The sequence below is a fragment of the Dasypus novemcinctus genome, chromosome 4 (assembly GCF_030445035.2).
Source record: "Dasypus novemcinctus isolate mDasNov1 chromosome 4, mDasNov1.1.hap2, whole genome shotgun sequence".
Lineage (NCBI taxonomy): Eukaryota > Metazoa > Chordata > Mammalia > Cingulata > Dasypodidae > Dasypus > Dasypus novemcinctus.
This window is the reverse complement of record NC_080676.1, coordinates 74,107,292-74,129,436: the sequence shown is the minus strand read 5'-3', so window position 1 is coordinate 74,129,436 and position 22,145 is coordinate 74,107,292. Positions and strand designations below refer to the sequence as shown.

The window sequence follows — 22,145 nt, the reverse complement described above, 5'->3', positions numbered from 1 at the left end:
GAGGGAAAGCACTCATAAAAATTCAAAGTCTTTGATCCCAGAGAGTTAAGAATCCTCATTTCTATGTAAAGTTATTCAAATTCCCATCCTCTATCCCTGGCCTCCCAAATAAATGGGAAAAAAATCATTGTCACATGATATCTCCTATTTTATTTGTGGGATTTTTTTCTTGCTTCCTTTCCTAATCTAAGAACTGAAATAAAAAATTTTGTAACTACTTCTTTGTTTTATACTTTGAGAATCTGCTATAGCTCATGTTCAAATAGCTAACAACTATAAATGATCACCTAATTATCAATTTCCTTGGCAACTTTCTTTTTTTATTTCACAGTGGTGTCTTTAATGTTCAAGTCTTGCCAAAATGATTAATAGAATCCAAATGATTCTTTTATTCATACATTTTTTTAAAATCCCTTTAAGATGCAAAGGAAGCTTAATGGAATCAGTTTAGAAAATTCAAATAGTTGTGTAATACACAATTCACTGAAGTTACATAAGGCTTAAAATAATTTGACTCATCTTTTATAATATTCTACATTCACATCTTTTTTCCCCACACTATCAAAGAGAAAATCTCCTAAGCAACCACATTTCAGAAGACTCATCTAATATTTAAAGCACAACCAATGACTGTGGTGCATTCCTACAAGGGTGTATAACTTTGTGGGGAGACTATTCTGTGTTTGTTAAAAACTTAGTTCTTACCACTTTCCAGAATGGTTTCTGAGGTTTAAACTAATCTTTAAATTTTCTTAGATTTAAAATATTTTTTTTAACCCTACAGAGTACATAATACCAAAGTCCTGTTACCCCATACCTTCCTCTTCTCTCCCTTCTCAGAGATAAATTACCCTGAAGTCAATGTACATAACTCTCAAACATATTTTTATATTATTACTATATTAAAACATAAATAAAATAATTTATTTTTGGAGTTTTAAAAAGTTATATTATGCAGTATATCTTGTTTTGCATTTTGTCTTTTTTACTTAACATTATGTTTTAGGGATATAAATCTTTTTTTTTTTTTGACAACTCCCACACTAAAAAAGTACTTTATTTTGTAAATTTTGACCCATTATCACTCCCATGTTATGGCTGTATCATCTGTCAAGTGTACAAGGTGAAGAAAAATTTTAAATGGAGGTTGCACCTAGAAACTAAAATTTTTAAACTCCATTTACATGTTTCAAAACTGCTGGGTCCCAAGTCCAACGAAATCTCGGGCTGCCAGTATCATGTGCAGCACACTAAAGTTACACTATTTGATTAGCTTATTAATTCTGCATAAATCAGGTCAATCAATGTGTCAACCTGTACAGACTGTGCACTTTAACTGAACATGGCAAAATATTCATTTTGAACTTTACATCATCATTTGATGTCAAACAAGGAGGCAAATCCCAACAGTATATACAAAAAAACAGCTTTGCATTTACAAAAGATTGTTTCCCATACTGATTAATCCAGGCAAACTCAATTGGTTTATGCAACTTTATTGAAGAAAAATAAATCAATTACTAGCAGAGCTATTAGTTGATCACTCATCCATCGACAACTTGCTTCATTTATTCAGTGCTATATTAAACAGTGTATTGGAAGATAGATTAACTAATAGCTCCAAGCTTCCTAACAATTTAAATGAAAATTACAAAATGTTTGAGACTCTATTTTGGAATACAAAGGGTGTTTGACTTCCAATTTCCATTCTCTGTAGAACAAGAACAGGTCATTCCTTTATTGACATGCATAAAATACATCACATTTTCTGTTTCTGGGGATATAAATCTTTATGTTGGGGAAACGGATGTGGCTCAACCAATTGGGCTCCTGTCTACCATATAGGAGGTCCAGGGTTCGATGCCCAGGGCCTCCTGGTGAGGGCAAGCTGGCCCACATGGCGAGCTGGCCCATGCGGAGTGCCAGCCCACATGGGAATGCCATCCTACACAGGAGTACCACCCTGTGTGGGAGTGCTATCCTGAATGGGAATGCTGCCCAGGGCAGGAAAGCCACCCCATACAGGAGTGCCAGCAATGCTGAGAGCTGGCACAGCAAGATGACACAAGAGACATAGAAGAGAGAAAATAAGAAGATGTAGCAGAACAGGGAGCTGAGGTGGTGCAAGAAAGTAATTGCCTCTCTCCCACTCTGGAAGGTTCCAAGATTGGTTCCCAGAGCCATCTAATGAGAATACAAGCAGACACAGAAGAACACACAGTGAATGGACACAGAGAGCAGACAACAAGGAGAATGGGGTGGGGGTGGGGGGTGGGGAGAAATAAACATAAATCTTTAAAAAAATGTTTATATTGATAAATTATTTCTAGATCATTCACCTTCACTGTTATACAATATTCCATTTTATGAATAAACATTTTTCTATTTCACTGAGAAGTGTCAATTAGGTTATTATTGATTTTTCATTACTATAAAAAAAGTAGCAAACATATATCTTTGTACATATCTTTTTGAGCATGCATTTCTCTTTTCTAGAATATATACTTGGAAGCAGACTCTCTGAATTACAGGATATGTACAAATTTACCTTACTAGATAATGCAAATTAATATATTAAGAGTCTGTGACAGTTTACTCTATCAATGCAATATGGGTTCCCATTTTACTATGTCCTTGACAATATCAATTGTGTTAATTTTTGCCATTGTGACAGGGTAGTTTAATGGTATCTTGCTTTAAATTTCCTGCCTACTGGAGTAGACTGAACACCTCTCATACATTCCTAGGCTGATTTCTACCTGTTCAAAACCTTATTTAACTCATGTCTAGGACTCCTGTATTCATACTCTTATAAACTAAACTTAAAACCTGTTGCTTAATAGACCATCACTCTATAGTCAAGTGATTTTTGACAAGGGTAAGCAAGAAGAGTCTATGTAACAAATGGTGCTGGAAGAACTGGATAGCCAATCCAAAAAAAAACCCAAAGAGGACCCCTATCTCACGACTTACAGAAAAATTAACTCAAAATGGATCAAGGACCTAAATATAAAAGCAACAACCATAAAACTTCCTAGAAGAAAATGAAGGAAAACATCTTCAAGATCTTATTGTAGGCGGCGGACTTGGCCCAGTGGTTAGGGCGTCCGTCTACCACATGGGAGGTCTGGGGTTCAAACCCCGGGCCTCCCTGACCCATGTAGAGCTGGCCCATGCACAGTGCTGATGCGCGCAAGGAGTGTGATGCCACACAGGGTGTCCCCCGCATAGGGGAACCCTATGCGCAGGGAGTACACCCCAAAGGAGAGCCGCCCAGCGTGAAAGAAAGGTCAGCCTGCCCAGGAATGGCGCCACACACACGGAGAGCTGACACAACAAGATGACGCAACAAAAAGAAACACAGATTCCCATGCCGCTGACAACAACAGAAGCGGACAAAGAAGATGCAGCAAATAGACACAGAGAAACAGAAAACCGGGGTGGGGGGGAGGGGAGAGAAATAAATAAATAAATAAATCTTTAAAAAAAAAGATCTTATTGTAGGTGATAGTTTTTTAAACCTCACACCCAAAGCACAAGGAACAAAAGAAAACATAGATAAATGGAACCGCCTCAAAATTAAACACTTTTGCACCTCAAAAGACTTTGTCAAAAGGGTGAAAGGCAGCTTACTCAATGGGAGAAGATATTTGGAAAGCACATATCCAATAAGTATAATATCCATGATATATAAAAAGATGTTACAACTCAACAATAAAAAGAAAAACTATCCAATTAAAAAATGAGCAAAAGACTTGAACAGACATTTGTCCAAAGAAGAAATATAAATGGCAAAAAAAGAAAAAAAACACATGAAAAATTGGTCAACATCACTCATGTTTAGGGAAATGCAAATCAAAACTATAATAAGATACCATATTATACCTATCTGAATAGCCACTATTAAAAAGAGAACTACAAGTGTTGGAGAGGATGTGGAGAGATAGGAATGCAGCATAGTACAGTGGGAATGTAGCATAGTACAGCCACTGTGTTTGGCAATTCCTAAGGAAGATGAATATAGACTTGCCAGTGACTGAGAAATATCATTACCAGGTATACACCCAGAAGAACTGAGAGCAGGGACACAAACAGATATCTGCACACCGATGTTCACTGTAGCATTATTCATGATTGCCAAAAGATGGAAACAACCAGGTATCCATTAACCAATGAACGGTTAAAAAAAAAAACTAGTGTAGGGAAGCGGACTTGGCCCAATGGACAGGGCATCCACCTACCACATGGGACGTCCGTGGTTCAAACCCCAGGCGTCCTTGACCCGTGTGGAGCTGGCCCATGCGCAGTGCTGATGCACACAAGGAGTGCCATGCCACACTGGGGTGTCCCCCGCGTAGGGGAGCCCCACGCGCAAGGAGTGCACCCATAAGGAGAGCCGCCCAGTGGGAAAGAAAGTGCAGCCTGCCCAGGAATGGCTCTGCACACATGCACGGAGAGCTGACACAGCAAGATGATGCAATAAAAAGAAACAGATTTCCGGTGCTGTTGCTAAGGATAGAAGTAGTCACAGAAGAACACACAGCGAATGGACACAGAGAGCAAACAACGGGGGGGGGATGAGCGGGGAATAAATAAATACATCTTTATTTAAAAAAAAAAAACAAAAAACTAGTGTATAGACATGATGGAATATTATGCAGCTGTAAGATGAAGCTGTGAAGCATATGACAACATGGATAAATCTGAGGGCCATTCAGTGAAGCAAGCCAGACAGAAATAGACAAATACTGTATGGCTGCACTATTATGAACTAAATATATCGTGTAAACTCATGGAGTTAATAATTAGAATATAGGTTACCAAAAAATAGAATGAAGGCAGAGAATGGAAAGCTAAGAGTTAATCTGTGCCAAATTGGTAAAAAGTTTTTTTGTAAATCTTTAGAAATGAATAGAAATGGTGAAAGTACATTATAGTGTTTGTAACTAGCAGAGCTATTATACAAGAATGACAGTGGCTGAAAGGGAAAGTCTAAGGTCATGTATATTTCTAGAAGGAAAGCTAAAAAATGTTACATGGGTCTGTATAACATAATGAAACCTCATAGGAAATACAAGTAGGGGTAATATTGCCTATATAAGATTGTTTTTACAAAATATAAATACAAATAAACTAGAGAGACAGAAACAAAATAGCAGCTATGTATGGCAGGGAAAGCATAGAGAGATTGAGAGGTGATGATGGTATATTTTGTCTGTTTTTGTTTATTATTATAATTATTATTGGAATAATGAAAATGCTTTAATAATGAACTGAAGTGATAAATGCACAACTATGTGATTATACTACATACCATTGATTATACACTTTGGATGGATTTATGCTTTACTAAGGTGTAATAACAAAATTAATTTGTTAAAAAAAAAGAACCTGTTGCTTTTCTCTGGTTCTCTCAGTATCAAGTATCTATAGTTATTAGGGTTTAAAATGTTCCACAGATTGATGCTTATCTTTTGCCACAACAGATTCAACTGAATCTTTTTTTTTTAGTAAAAAGGAAAATGGACAGCTTTTTTTAAACAAAAAAGAAAATGGACAATTAATTTTAGAATCTCCTTACTTGAAGAATAAAAAGGTCATCTGGTTAAAGTTTCCCTTTGTTATTCAATATATTTGCTGACTTAAAGACCGAGGCTTGTATTTCAAGGTCACACATGACAGAATTTATAGCTTTCTAAATAAGACCATAATAAATAAGTCACTAATTTTATTGCAGCTTAATCAAACAACATGGCACTAAGCCCTTTATAAATTGTCTCACTGAGTCTTTAAAAAATATTCTTTGTAGTATATACTACTATCATCCTCCTTTTACAGATGAAACATACTCTGAAGCCCCAAATCCCGCAGATCTGTAGTGAGAGAGCTAAGAAAATTCATTGTGATCCATTTTCTCTCTTAACCACTATAATCCTACCACCATATACTTTCTAAATACATGAGTGTCAACAGTCTATAAAAGAAGAACTTTTCCAAGGGTCTTATGTAACTTCTTTTAATTACCTAGACATATAGTAAAAGTTCACTATTTTGGAAAAATTGGGGAGAAAGAGTAAGAAGTTCTGAATCAGTTACTGTATCTAAATTTTAGAAATCCCAAATTAACCAAGAAGACTTTTCAGAATGACTTCTCTGGAAGAAATAAAAAAGACCTATAATTAATATATCAGTTACCAATCTAAAGGAAAGTGAATTTTTCTAAATTGTTAAGCTTTTTTCTTAAAAAGCTTAATCATTCTCTTAGAAATCCTATTTACCCAATGGATTTACTTGTTTAATTATTTTAGATAGTATCATTCAACCAGCCACTATCTTAATCATTAAAAATTCTGTATTGGCAGAGATCTAATTAATTGGGTATTAGTTATTATGAATTTAATAACCTATACAATTTATCTTAAAAATTAATATATTCATCAAAAACGAGAGCATAACAAACCAGAATTAAGGCGTGATAAAAAAACAACAACAACAACAGTAGTTAACAGCAGAATTTACCAGGGCATGAATAATTTCATGTTTCACTGTGGACAGCATCCCAATAAACTCCTGTGGCTGGGTAGAGATCATATTTGGACACAGGTTAGCATATCCTGCTATTGGCCTGTTAAAACAGACATTGAATTTATTATATTACAGAAAAATATTTATTGTGATATTTACTAACCCATAATTCTCCCTTAAAAACTGCCCAAGGATGAAAAAAATCTTTGCTAAATACTAAATGTCATTTTGTACCATAATCTCTAACTTTCACTATCTTTTACTGTCAAGACACATTCCCTCTCCTTTCCTACAATAAGGCCAATAAAACCTGTCCCCACATAAGAATATAATCAGTCACTTAAACTTTAGTGTGAATTTTAAAAACATGTCAATATAATGCCAAAAAACAAATGAAGTGGGAAACTCAAATTTTAATTGAATTTTATTTGCAGTCATCCATATTTGACTTCAGTTTTTCGCTATTATTACAGGCCCAGAGACAAACAAATAGGTAGAGATGGAAACCAGACATACAATATCGGACAACAGACAAATCATTCAGGTTGTTGAAGTTTGCTTAACTTTATTTCCACCTTTCTACTACCATTCTCCTGACCCAACACTGTCATTGGTTACTTAACTTTATTATTTCCATTGTTTTCTCCCTTTCTCCTGACCCAGTACTGTCCTCATTTGCATAAATATTTTTGCTTTCTATTTTATACCTTTTAGAATCTACAGAATTCTTCTGCCAAGAACCTGAGGGTCAAACCTAGAAAATCGATGGTTGGCCAAGAGCAGACTAGGAACCCCAGGGTAATTCAATCGGTTCCGCCATGCACCGCCTATCTTTCAAAAGTTACAAACAGATACTGCTACGGGATCCCAAGGTCCTGCCTCCCCACCACTACCTTACCATTTTACCAGAAGTACCACAAGCATCATAAAATTGTAATTGCTTATTTGCCAAGAACATATGCCTTACTTAAATAGAAAATAAAATGTACTGTATACTTTTTCCAAGGTTGATAGCAATAGAATTACACTAAGAAAAAATAAGTATAATTCATTTACCAAATCACTGCCACAGCAATCTCTGTGGTACTGCAGGAATAAAACCCTTCAGGAACTTCCTACAGCATTTAGAATAAAACAACCCTCTCTGACATTTCCTGAAGCTCTTGTCATATAACACTATGTCCACTGAAGTAGATTCTAACAGTAACATGCATGCATGCTTTTTTCCTACCATAAACTCTTTCTTTTACCTCTTTACTTGGCTATCAATCTTTGGGTCACAGCTAACATTCTACTTTTCCAAACATGCCTTCCTTGCCCAACTAACCTATATTGTTTCCCCCCTTTGTTCTCTCTTGTGCTATAGTACCCTGTATTTGAAATCATATATTTATATGAAAATATATTTAACTAATATGTGTCTCTCCCTGTAATCTGTAAGATCTCTGAGGCAAATACACATCTATTTTGTTTACCTCATCTGTGGGCAACATATTAGATACTCAAAAAACGTTCATGAAATGAATTAATGCAACACAGCAGTTATGTGTTTCACTTTCTTCAAAAAGATTCAGAACATCTGAAGACTCTGCTCCTTCCAACATCAACACTCTTTTCAGAAGAGACCAAAATCTTTCCGTAGCAAAGTGGAGTGGCTCAACTGAGTGTCCGCCTACAACATGGGAGGTCCAGGGTTCAAACCCAGGGCCTCCTGACCCGTGTGGAGAGCTGACCCATGTGTGGTGCTGCTGTGCGCAAGGAGTGACATCCCATGTAAAGGAGTCCCATGAGCAAGGAGCATTCCTGGCAAGGAGAGCCACCCTGTGCAAAAAAAAAAGCACAGCCCGCCCGGGAGTGGCACCAACACACACAGAGCTGACGCAGCAAGATGACTCAACAGAAAGAGACACAGATTCCCCATGCCATCGAGAATGCAAGCAAACACAGCACACGCAGCGAAGGGACACGAGAGCAGACAACTGGGGGGAGGGAGTGGAGAGAAATAAATAAAAAATAAATCTTAAAAAAAAAAATCCCTAGATACGAGTACACATATACATGCAGCTTCAGATTCACTGAGGGAAAGAACATTTATTCCTTTATTTTAAATTAATTTACTGAAGTATAAAACTCATACATAAACATACATAAACAATAAGTATATAAATAGTTGTGAACTTACAAACAGACATACATAACATCATACAGGACTCTCATAACTCACTCTGCCACCAATAACTTGCATTGTTGTTAAACCTTTTTAACTAATGATTAAAGAGCATTGTTGGGAAGCGGACTTGGCCCAGTGGATAGGGCGCCCGCCAACCACATGGAAGGTCTGCGGTTCAAACCCCGGGCCTTCCTGACCTGTGTGGAGCTGGCCCAAGTGCAGTGCTGATGTGCACAAGGAGTGCCGTGCCACGCAGGGGTGTCTCTCGTGTAGGGAAGCCCCAAGTGCAAGGAGTGCCGTGCCACGCAGGGGTGTCTCTCGCGTAGGGGAGCCCCAAGTGCAAGGAGTGCGCCCCATAAGGAGAGCCACCCAGTATGAAAGAAAGTGCAGCCTGCCCAGGAATGGCCCTGCACACACAGAGAGCTGACGCAGCAAGATGACGCGACAAAAAGAAACACAGATTCCTGTGCCTCTGACAACAACAAAAGAGGACAAAAAGAAGAACATGCAGCAAATGGACACAGAGAACAGAAAACTGGGGTGGAGGTGGGGAAGGGGAGAGAAATAAATAGAAATAAATCTTAAAAAAAAAAAAGTTAAAAAAAAAAAGGAGCATTGTCAAAATATTACTACTAACCAAACTATTTTACCCCCAACCAACCCTATTACTATTACCTTTATATCATTTATATATGAACATACATAAACAATTAAGTGTATAGTAAAAGTTTTGAACTTACAAAGCAAACATGCATAACATCATACAGGGGTCCCATACATCAACCCTCCACCAACACCTTGCTTGTCATGAGACGTTAGTTGCAAATTATGAAAGAATACAGTCAAAATCTTACTATTAATCATAGTCCTTATCTTACATCTGATGTGTTTTTCCCCAACCCATCCTATTATTATTTTTTAAATATATTTTTTATGCAGAAGTTGTAAACTTATAAAACAATTATGCACATGTACAGCATTCCCAAACAACACCCTTCAATCAACACACCACACTGTAGTGGAGCATTTGCTACAGATAAGATAGTATCATCTGACTGTTACCATGTCCATAGTGTACATTTGGCTCACATTTTCCATACAATCTCATTATCAACACAGTACATCGTTCACATAGATGCAAGAATATTATATTATTACTGCAAACCAGTCCACAGGTCACTCCAGCTCTATTTTTCCCCATGCTTCTCCACACTCCCAACACCCTGCAGTAGTGATGTACATTTGTGCTAGCTCACAAAGGACACTCTTGCATCAGTACCATCAACCACAGTTCTCATCCACCTCTTGGTTTACTGCTCTATTCAGTTCCTAGATTATTCTCTAGCATTCTGTCAGTTGGCATTTACACACCTAGACTACCATTTTCAGCCACATTCCCATTTATAAACTAGCTGTTACTCACTATGTGTTACCGTCTACTCTATTCATTTCCACACTTTTACAGTAAAGGTAATTAAAACTTCTATATACATTAAACATTAGAGTCCAGCTCAGTCCTCCTCTTAATCTCTTTTAAGAATCTACCACCTACCACCAGGTCCTGAAGATATTCTCCTACAATTTATTCTAGAAGCTTTATGGTTCTTGCTTTTATTTTTAGGTTTTTGATCCATTTTGAGTTAATTTTTGGATAAGCTGTGAGATGGCATCCTCTTTCCTTCTTTCGCCTTTGGATATCCAGTTCTTTCAGCACCATTTGTTGAATGGAATGTTCTGCCCAAGTTATGTGGGTTTGACAGGCCAAAAATCACTTGACCATACATGTGAAGGTCTGTTTCTGAACCATCAATTTGTTCCCATTGGTCTATGTGTCTGTCTTTATGCCAGTACCATGCTGTCTTGACCACTATAGCTAGGTTATATGATTTAAAGTCTGGAGATGAAGGTTCACTTTTCCTTTTTATGATGTTTCTGACTATTCAGGACCCCTTACCCTTCCAAATAAATTGGATGATCATGTTTTCAATTTTTTTTTTTTTAATGCTGGTGGAATTTTCATTGGGATTGTATTGAATCTGTGTATTTGAGTAGAATTGACATCTTAATGATATCTAGTCTTCCAGTCCATAAGCATGGAATGTTCTTCCAGTTATTTAGGCCTTTTTAAATTTCTTTTAACATTGAGTTGCAGTTTTCTGAATACAAGTGCTGTACATCATTGGTTAAGTTTATTCATGACTATTTGAGTTCTATCTGTTATATTTTATTTTCACCAGTCTTTTGAAACTTTTACTTACTTTTATTCATAGACTCTTCATTTCTAGTCTCTCTTCTAGGCCTCTCTCTCCTGTCTTTTCTTTTCAGGCTCTAGCACACGCTTTAGTATTTCCTGAAAATCTGGTCTCTTGCTTAGAAATTCTCTTAGTTTCTGTTTATCTGTGAATATTCTAATCTCACCCTCATTTCTGAAAGACAGTCTTGCTGGATATAAGATTCTTGGCTGGAAGTTTTTCTCTTGTGGTGTCTTAAATATATCAGACCACTGTCTTCTTGCCTCCATGGTTTCTGGTAAGAAATCAGCACTTAATCTCATTGAGTATCCCTTATCTGTTATGCATTGCTTTTCTCTTGCTGTTCTCAGAATTCTGTCTTTGTCTTTGGCATTTGATATTCTGATGAGTATGTGTGTCAGAGTTGGTCTATTAGGATTTTTTTGGATGGGAGTACATTGTGCTTCTTGGACATGGATATCTATGTCCTTCAATAGAGTTGGGAAATTTTCTACCATTATTTCTTCAAATATTCCTTTTGCCCCTTTTCTCTTCTCTTGTGGTTCTGGGACACCTATGACATGTATGTTTGCCTTTCACTGCCATTTAGTTCTGTGAGAACCTTGTTCAATTTTTTCCATTCTTTTCATTTGTTCTTTTGTATGTTCACTTTCAGAGGCCATTTCTTTAAGCTCACCAACCTTTTCTTCTGCCTCCTCAAATCTGTTATTATATGATTCGAATGGTTTTTAAATTTCATTTATTGTACCTTTCATTCCCATAAGATCTGCTATTTTTCTATGTATGCTTTCAAATTCTGCTTTGTGCTCATCCAATATCTTCTTAATATCCTTAATCTCTTTAGCCATCCCATTGAATTTATTAGGGAGATTTGTTTGAACATCTATGATTAATTGTTTCAACCCCTTTATGTCATCTGGAGGCTTATCTTGTTCCTTTAACTGGGCACAGGACCCTGAAGCTTCCTCCCTGGGGCCTAGGCTAGATCTGCAATCTGACCTGGATGGAAAGAAGCCGGTCCCCACCAGCACTGTGATTTTCCATCTGCCCCGCTTCCCCTTTTGCCAAGTGTGGAGTTAAGATGGTGACTATCAGCCTCTTTCTGACCTAGACAGGCTCAAACTTTAGCTGTTCTTAGGATTATACTTTAGCCTGCCAAATTTACTCATCAGTAGCTGACATGCCCAACCATGCCCAACCATGTCTTCCTCCCCCATTTTTGGGAATGGAGCTTTCAATTCCAGCTGTGGAACAGCTCCCAAGGTAGCTTGTGCCTCTAGTGGAGGATGGGCACTGGCCTCCGGGGCGTGGAGCACTCTACTTATGGGTCTTCTCTGCAGATGGGCAGTCTCCTTCCATTCCTTAAAGGATGTTGCAGGATGCTTTTCTGACCTCCAGGAGCTCCCAAACAGGTGCTTCAGCTAGCTCCAGATAGTTCTGGGTGATTACTACTGCCCTGTAGCAGGAGCTGACTCTAGAGCTCCTTAGTCTGATGCCATCTTGCTGGTTGTCTCACATTTATTTTTTTATCTACTCATTCATATCAAATGTGAACCAAACATTAAGTGTGATAAACAAAAAAGGCAGTGCAATGAAACTGAAAAGCACCTCTCAATGACTCCTATGTTGGCAGGGGATTGTACCCAGGACCTCATATGTGGGAAGCTGGCACTCAACCACTAAGCCATATTGGCTCCCCTGAGTTGTTTTTTTCATTTGTTTTGCTTATTGCTTGTTTTTTTAAGGATGCCCTGGGAACCAAACCTGGGACCTCCCATGTGGGAAGCAGGCATTCAACCGCTTGAGCCACATCTGTTCCCTTACCACATCTTTTACAGCAAAAATAGCAAAAGCTCACTGTAAAAAGATCTATATTCAAACAAAATAGAATGCATAAAGAAAAAGTGAAAACTCCCTCTTTCCCATCTCAACCTTCCTGAAATTTCACTATCAGAGATAACTACTATTAACACTGTAATATGCATTATTTCTAGAGTGACCAACTACTATCCTAGTTTGCCTGGGATAGAGGGGGTTTCCTGGGATACAGGGCTTTTAGTGCTAAAACAAGCACAGTTCCAAGCAAACTACAGGACTTTTAGTATTAAAATAAGCACAGTTCCAAGCAAACTAGGAGGTGTGTAATCCTAATTATTTCTGTTTTAGCATATTCAAGTACATACAGAGATTTTTAAACAAATATGGAATCATACTATGTACACTGTTCTGCAAAATATACTGTGTTTAACAATATATTCAAACTGAGATTTTATTTGTGTGTGTGTATGTAATCTATATGGTTCAGTTCAAATTATGAGTAAAGAACTACTAGAGTAGATGTGGCTCAAGCAGTTGAGCACCTACTTCCCACATGGGAGGTCCCAGGTTTAGTTTCTGGTGGCTCCTAAAAAACAAACAACAAGCAAACAAATGAAAAAAATAACTTAGGCGAACCAATGTAGCTCAGTGGTTGAGTGCCAGCTTCCCACATACAGGTCTGGGGTTCAATCCCTGGCCCAGGTACCTCAAAAAAAAAGAAGAAAAAAGGAGTAAAGAACTGGTCTTCATCATGATGAACTATAATTTTGTAGCACTACTATTATGAAGGAAGATTTCTTTTAAAAATCTACTTTAAGAAGATATCTTATTTAATCAAGTAACAATTTAGTATTCATTTGGTACTTCAAATCACATTTGCTTGATACTGATACACCATTAATTGTAAGACTTCATAAATTTAATGAAATCTCAGGAAAAAAGGAACACTCCATTTAGATGTATTTTTCTTAAATATATTTTTACTAAATAATAGAACACATATATCCATAAAAAACACACAGTACTTTCTTTCTGAGTAACACAATCAACATCAACTATACATTGCATCATGGAAACAGACTGCTTTTCATAACCCACATTGCTTATTTTGACCTCCTTGGCATCTTCAGGATTTAGAGAATAATTTTGTACCATATACCAATGTTGCCTTTGTATTGCCTATTTGGTCAACTAATAGTTTCATTTTTTCCTTACCTGAATTGCATATCATTAGAAGTTAAACAGCTTCTTTTTAAAGTCAGCTGGAATCTTCTGACAGATAGATCAATGTTCAATACCTCAGCGATGGCCTGAGCAAACACATGAATGCGTAACACTAACCTCTCCTAGATTCAAGAATTCTACCTCTCTTCTGAGACACACGGCAATTTCTACTGCCTTTAATTTATGTGTCTAGTGTGTGACAGGCAATCCTCTGAATATATAAATAACTTTTCATTTTAAGACTACCTCACAGTGAAATCTTTTTAATATCTTTGCAAATGACAAAAAGGAATCTGAATTTAAGTGATAATTTAGCTAAGTGAGGCATGTATAATAAAATATGACTAAAATGAACAGATATTTTTAATATTTTACAAAAGTGCTAAAATTAAAATTCAAAATGTTTCCTTAGAGAGAGAGACACTTCAAAAGCAAAATCTCTTGACATTAGAGTTTTTCTTTGGAGTTTGGGGGAGAAAGGTTAGGGTAGGAACGGGACAGTAGAAAGGGAGGTTGCCTGCTATTTCTTAATACTTGAAGCAATCTGGAAAATACAAACTTCTGTAATTGTAGCACTTATAATATGGTTTGTTTGAAGAGTTCCCACATTAGATCTTGGGCAATAAATCTCAGGGGAAAGTTTACCTGTCCATTTTTGCTTCCTGCTGACAATAAGCTGCATAAGAGATGATGTTTTCATGGCTACACCTCTCAGTGGCCAGAGCACCAACATAAAGGACAAAGTCTGCATCCTGGACGCCCTCTTGATCTGGCACTGCTTCATATGGCCACTTACCCCTTCGGGAATTCCTGCATTGCTGCATACACAGCAGTCAACAGAAAACCAAACCAAAGATAAAGTAAGCTGTAGTGACATTTGATCTTACAGTGAATCCAGACTCAAAATACAGTGTGATTTAACCTTACCATCCATAATCTTTTTTATCAAATTTCATACTTCCCTCTACTCAGTACCTACTTCTAAATCAGAATTTATATTACTAAAATTTCCTCTTTAAAATTACCATGAATTGACACATCCTTATTAAAATAAACAATAGCTATTGATAAAGAACAACTATAACCAGGACACAGAAAAGACAGAAACAGAAAAAGTTTTGAAAAATCAGGAATCCCCTGATTGGGTAAAGAGTACAGGGGACCTCCCTGTACATTTTTTTCACAACTTTCTGTGAATCTAAAGCTATTTCAAAATTAAAAGTTAAAAATTTTTTTTCATTAATAAAAAACTTTTTATCTAATGGAAACATATTTCCTCTTATCAAGTAATTTGTGATTCTTGTTAAAAGTTCAGATAACACAAAAATACATAAAGTAAAACATTAAAGTCATCTTGTAACATTACTCTTGCTTCTAATTTTCGAGGCAAATTTTACTTTGCCCTTGTAAAGTCTGCCTTTTAGAGAGCTTTTTCTATTAAAGGCCCTAAACAATCATATAATCTCCAAATCATAAATAGAAAAATCAGTAAGTTGTGATCTTTGGACACAAAGTTTGTAGAGGGAGAGGGGGGGATAAAACACCAATTCCCATCTCATTTAACAGAAAGTACAGATTATTTATTTTTGCTTCTATTAGGACCCCACCCCTCAAGCCCTGTCAAAAGATAAGCAGGAAGGAGAAAATTTGGAAAGCAAAGAGAATTTTTAAAAAGAAAAAAATCTTAGGAAAAAAGCAAAGAAATTAGTCTTAAAATGTTCTAGGAAATCTCTTAAGATAGCTTGGGGAAAGAGATGGGCATAAAATTAACAATAAGTTTAAAATTTTAATATTTCCCTAAAGTTCTTTATACCCTCAAGAAATTTGACAAAAATGAGAGGTGAGCAAGCTAATTGTATTTGTTCCAATGTATAGGGTTAGAAAAGCTTTTACTGAGCTTCAAATACCTTTAGAACAAACTTACAAAATAACCTAAAATACATGCTTCATTTTGGTTATGTCAGAGTTCAGTATGCATTCATTTTCAATAAATAATGAGAGAACAAGCTAAACAAGGAAAGACAGTTGTAGGAATTATATTTTCAGATATGTATGTATAATAAATGAGTTTTCTGGTACATTAATTTATAATTTTTCTTTTCTCTGATGAACATAATCAGAATTACTTGTATTTCTGTACAATATGAAAAATCAGAGTATTAAAAAAAACACATAAACACAAATGAAAGTCCCCACCCAAAACCAACTCTAAAAGAAAGCTATTATTACTTTTTGGTAGGCATGTGGATTTTTTTTTATATGGATTTTTAAAAATCTGTATTCCTCCAGATTTTTTCATGATTCTTTACCATACATGTACAAATATTTTTTAATAAAATAGGCTAACTGGACATACTGTTAACTTTCATTTTTTACTTAAGAGCTTAACTATCTTTCCAAGATAGAATATAGAGATTTACTTCATTGCTTCACACCTGCATAGTATCCCATTAAACAGCTATACCATAATTTAATTAATACCCTACATGGGCTTATTTAAAGTTTTGCAAAGAACATTCTTGAACATATATTGTATAGCTATAAATATTTTTATAAAATAAATTACTAGATAGGTTGAAACATGTTTTTTAATTTAATAAATAATGTCAAATTGCCCTTCAAAATAAAGTATATGCCTGTTAAAAAATGCTATAGAGGACAAAGATAAAGTTTAAAGCAGAACTGATTCAGCAGATAAACACACACATACACAAAAAAAATAAATAAAAAGATGAAAGAAAATATTAAACTCACTTGAAAACCAGTGTAAGAATAAAATCAGAATACCTAACAGCAATTACTTTTTGTAGAAGAATGAAGCTACTATGCCTTGTACTGAGGTCTGTAAAAATTTCTGGCCAATACTCAAAGATTCACAATCTCTCCTAAGGTTATCTTAAAGAGTAAAAATGTAGCTAAGAGGAGGGTAAACTACCTGGAGATGCTCCTCAGGCACTATAATTGGGCCACATTTTGTATGCTCTGCACATTCCCCATTACAGTATCTATGAGGATCATCTTTCTTCGGTTGGTATTGGTTTGCTGTACATTGTCTTCAATTGATTTTTACATCAAAGTTTAATTATAAAATAAAATAAAAAGCATTAGTTCACAGCAATTAAAAACATTGCAAAAAATTAATAGATGCTATATTATTTCATTAATAAAATGGTTACTATTTTAATTAGGAAAGTGTGCTAAGAAAGAATTTTAGTTCTATAGAAAGTCATTCTGATCTGATTTTTCAAACACATAAAGTACTTCATGAAGCCAGTACTGCAGACTGGGGGAGGAGGAAGGAGATATGGGGCACAGGGGATAACTATTTCCTAGGAAAAGATATAGCAGGCATCCTCATAATAGAAAATTTTTTTATTCTTTAAATACTTTGCAATTTGGTCTCTAAGAACAAGCACAACAAAATATTTTAGTATAACAGTTTTATACTTTGCCATACTAGCAGATTGAGAAGGGCAGAGTACTAAACAACTTAAGAAAATACCTGTGTTTAATATGACATACCTGCTAAGTAAGATAGTGCCAGCAGGTCTTCGAACCTGAAAAGTCTTCTCTAGATAAGAAATAGCTTGTGGGAAAAGCTTGTTCTAAATAAAAGTTTTTTTTTAAAAAAAGTAAGTCAGAATTAATAGTCAAGGGATAGATTATATTTAAAAGAAGTAATGCATAGGATATTAATGATTGGGGAAAGAAGCAAAACCTTACAATTATGGAATATAGATATTAGGTAATCAAAGTTTGAGTTGCAGGAGATAGGAATAGAGTGAGTCTACAAAGAAGTAAATTTCCTAATTTTATATTTGGAAACTGATAAAAGAGCAATAAGGACAAACTTTATTTCCTATCTCATTTAAGTAGAAAATTAGAAAATATTAGTCAAACTATTTATCTAGAGTATTTCAAATTTTAAATTTTGATTCCAAAATTAAGGTAGTTTACATTAAGAAAAGGTTATGTTTAGAAGAACTTTCACCTGATCAATTTCTGTGAAATTGCCTTAATGATTATCCTTTCCAACAGTGTGACTCTGTAGCAGTTAAAAACGTCTATAACTTTGGAATATCATACTATCAGGTCAATTCATCTTTAGGAGAATGAACACTTTCACCAAGAGAATGGTATTCTTAATGTATCTCAAAAAACATACTCTTAAAAATACAACTCTACACCCTACTCTCAGCATGCTCTGCCCCCAAAAATTTGAGAGGGCAAGTAAAAAAATAAGAAGACTGATTTAAATATAAAATACAGACAAAGTTGTGGTAGGTACATCACAATGACATCTTGGTGAAAATGATAAATACATTCACTATCACCACCACCTTTTATCCAGTCATCCACAAAACAGCCATGTATATATTTTTCTTCATTGAAGCAGAAATAACATACAATAAATTATACCTATTTTAAGTACACAATTCAAGCCATGAATGTTTATTACATACCTTTACAAGGTATCTTTTCTCAGGGAGCAACCTGAAAATGATGATATAAAACATAAGAACTGTCATACTGGGGCAGAACATTGTCTTGTTTGTTCAGAATGCCTCTCGCAGAAGTCCAAGGAATACTGTATGGAAGCATGGAATATCTGTCCTTGATAATCTCAATTTACCTCAAAGAGCATTTGAGAGTTTACTAAGTGCCAAAGCACTGTGCTAGGCACAGTTATATTTTATCTCATTCTTTGGGATGTTAAGGATAGGAAAAGACATTGAAGACTTCTAAAAGCTTTTCAAAAACTACTACAGATTTAAAATATATCTTTTTTTGTAGGCTTCTTAGATAAAATTTTAAAAATTAAGACACTATTACCCTTTGGCTAATATTTTTGCAAATTTTCCTATTGCTGTGCATATTATTACTTCCTTATTTTTTTCCTCCAAGTACTTTTGTAGAGGTGCTTTCCAGATCTGTTATTTACCATATCCAAATAGATCCACATTTGTTCTACTTAAATTATTCATGATGTAGACTATAATTGCACCCAATGGTCTTCATATTCCCAGAGTAAAAGCATTTTTTAATTTAATTCCATCTTGAAGCTGCCCTAGCACTTAAGTATCATTGATGGACTTTTTTGACTTCAAGTAACAGATGAAAATATCTTTAACATTTAGATTCACAATAAAAAAGATAATAAAATAATGGTGTACTTACTCATCAATACTTTTATCATAAAAAGTCTTGATTCTTAAATGTTCATCAATATCTCTCTTTGCAACATGATTTGCCTTAAGATGAACCCTATATATGACCTGAAAAAAGGGAACAGATTTGAAGATTTAAAATAATATATATTGTATAGATTAACCAGTTGTAGTCCCAATTTAAAATTAATAAAATTAAATTTCAAGTGTAATGCCCAGAAAAAAAAAGTTCCTTGGCTTATGCTCCACTATTTCAGTATTGCTGAGCCCCAAATAATACACCAGAGTTAAAGCTATAATCTGAGAAGCAAGTTCTATATTACGAATTTGAGAAACATGACTATGTGAACAGCAGCTGTCAAAAAGTTTCTAGGTTTCTTTTGTTTGTTTGAAGTTTCTCGTATAAATTCTAGTTTTACTAGTGAAAAATGCTTGCAAGGTTTTACCCCTTGTGAGAAGTAACTAATGGGATACAGCCCGATTCATGTCTCATTGGAAGCAGGGCTTCTCTAGATACCTTAGCTTCGTACCTAGCAGCTGCCCAGAGGTTTTCATGGAGGAATGAAGTTGAAGGGTCCTGCATGAAGTTTCTGCAGACACTGGGAGGTTTGCATCCAAGTGATTCTAAAGTCAAGTCTTCCCCAAACTAAGCTAAGTGTGTAAAATTCTCTCTTCTGTTCTAATCTGTGCTTGCTTTAACTTTGTTAGTCTGTGTGTGCCTAGGAACTTGTAAATCAGATTTCGGGTTCACCTGTTAACAAATTGGGTAACGGTGAAAGGTAACCCAAATGAGTCTTTAAATGTCAATACTATCTTGCAACTGAATTTGATGTATAAAAAAATCACAAATGGAATTAATCCAATTGCAGGAAAAGCAGAAAAACTTAGCAAAGTTGTTACTAATAAAATTATTTTAGTTGCTTAGTTAATAAACAGAAGTGCCCAAATTGTTTTTAAGTAGAAACTTACTAGAACCTAAGAGTTAAGATCATTATATAGATGCCTTTATATTATAAAACAGCAGAAGGATAAAAACTGCATTTATTACAACTGGATGGATATAGCCTAGACTCAGCTATTGCAATGGTAATCTTAAACTAATTTACCTTTGCTGATGGCTACTTCAGGTCTAGTATCACCCCTCACCGTTGCTAATGGTTATTTCATTACAACTTCTTCCATCTATGGCTCAAAGGAAAGCAAACTTAAGACACCCCTGTCTCCTGTCCTTCCACTGGTATTAGTGACCCTGCTTTCTCTCATGACTCCAGGTGTTTGGTGCCTGGTGGAATTCTCAACCCTCAGAGTTAGACGTCTACTCTTGCAGTCCAACGGCTGAGGACATGGAGTGAGGGCCTCCCACCTCAAATGTTGGGATTCCTGAAAGCGCAATTCATGAGAGAAACCAGTTTCTTTGAGGCTTCAATAACCTCATGAGTGTACACTGGAATTAGTCTTGTTCATCCAAGGCCTGCCAAAGTAAAAATGGGAAATAAGCAAAGCTCTGAAGTAAAGGAAAATGTTGTAAACTATTTTAAAGCATTGGGGAAAAAATTTTTTTTAATTTCTTTTAAAAAGCACTGGGGACATTTTGGTTATAAGTCAATAATTAAAGAACAAAATTCTTATACAAAACTGCATGGTCACAATGCAAATCAGATTAATTAGAAATAGCCTTCAAAGAAATCTTTTAAATGTTATTTTACAGTTATACTTATTTTATAAAAGATATAAAGTTTTAAGTAAGTTTAGTAAATTGTGTTTTTTGTGTCTAACCCTATTGGTGACTGCCTATTTGTTCAGTGAATATCTTCATACATTGGAATGGTAATATCAAATTAACAAACAAAAATTCTTAAAAGAGCTCTATTCAAATTGTAAAATTAAATATGTGCATATATAAGTTCAAATTAGGCTGAGCAGGATGGAAGGGTCATAAAGAAATCTGAATATAGGAACTATTGGGAAAGAGAAAAAGATTCTCCTGGACTATTTGACCTATCCAGCCCCCAGGGCCTTCTCTTTGCAAGACCTCTGAGGGAAGGGCCAGGTATGACAGATTAAAACTCTTCTAGGCTGGGGAATTAAGAATCATAGTTTGTCCTGTAATTCCCCAATGTAAACCTTTTAACAACCTTAAAATAAGGGTGGCTAATAATTCTACTACCAAGTTTCAGAAAGTAAAGGAAAAGTCCCTAAAAGATATAGAAAGATCTTTTCTAAATTATAATTAAAACAAATTTAAAAATTGTAATACATTCCAGTACTTAACAGTCAGTATTGAAGCAAGCTAGTAAGATAGGGAATCAACAGACAGATCTGGAACCTGGCAAGAAGTCCACATGGACATCAATAACCCCAAGAGGGCTGCTGGAAGACCCTCCCCAAGATTCTGCCACCCAGAAGAAGACTTCCAAAAGACATAGTATGGGACTTCCAGAAGGAGAAGAGAAAGGAAAAGGGACAGAAAGAGTATTTGAGGAAATAATGGATGAAAATTTCCCAACTCTCATGAAAGACATGAATATACATGTCCAAGAAGTGAAGTGTAATCCAATTAGAATAAATGCAAATAGACCTACATCAAGACACATAACATTCAAAATGCCAAATGCCATAGATAAAGAGAAAATTCTGAAAGCATCAAGGGAAAAATGAAACCATACACAAGGGATGTCCAATAAAACTCAGTACAGATTTCTCAACAAAACCATGGAACAAGAAAGCAGTGATATGATACAATTAGAATACTGAAAGAGAAAAACCGACAGGCAAGAATTCTTTATCTGACAAAACTGTCCTTCAAATCCAACAAAACTGTCTTCAAATATGGCAAATTATTCACAGCTAAACAGAAACTAAGAGAGTTCATAAACATGAATCCAGCTCTGTAGGAAACTCTAAAGGGAGTTCTGCAGCCAGAAAAGACAAGAGAGAGAGGTTTGGAAAGTCGAAAGAGTATAGAAGTGAAGATTATCAGAAAGGGTA

At 35.5% G+C, this 22,145-nt stretch overlaps 1 protein-coding gene across 2 annotated transcripts in view; it reads right to left on the bottom strand.

Moving 5' to 3' along the window:
• The window catches only part of LMLN (leishmanolysin like peptidase), a 118,376-nt gene that overhangs the window by 72,933 nt on the left and 23,298 nt on the right, over window positions 1-22,145 (bottom strand). Inside the window, exons 2-7 of one of the 2 annotated variants that reach the window (XM_004465822.4) lie at window positions 19,168-19,265; window positions 18,453-18,483; window positions 17,512-17,594; window positions 16,925-17,042; window positions 14,635-14,807; window positions 6,520-6,625 (exon numbers count right to left, since the gene is read on the bottom strand). In XM_004465822.4, coding sequence (XP_004465879.3) covers window positions 6,520-6,625; window positions 14,635-14,807; window positions 16,925-17,042; window positions 17,512-17,594; window positions 18,453-18,483; window positions 19,168-19,265 — 609 coding nt within the window. The remainder of the gene's footprint in view (window positions 1-6,519; window positions 6,626-14,634; window positions 14,808-16,924; window positions 17,043-17,511; window positions 17,595-18,452; window positions 18,484-19,167; window positions 19,266-22,145) is intronic. The other variant, XM_023590959.2, reaches the window with a different exon arrangement.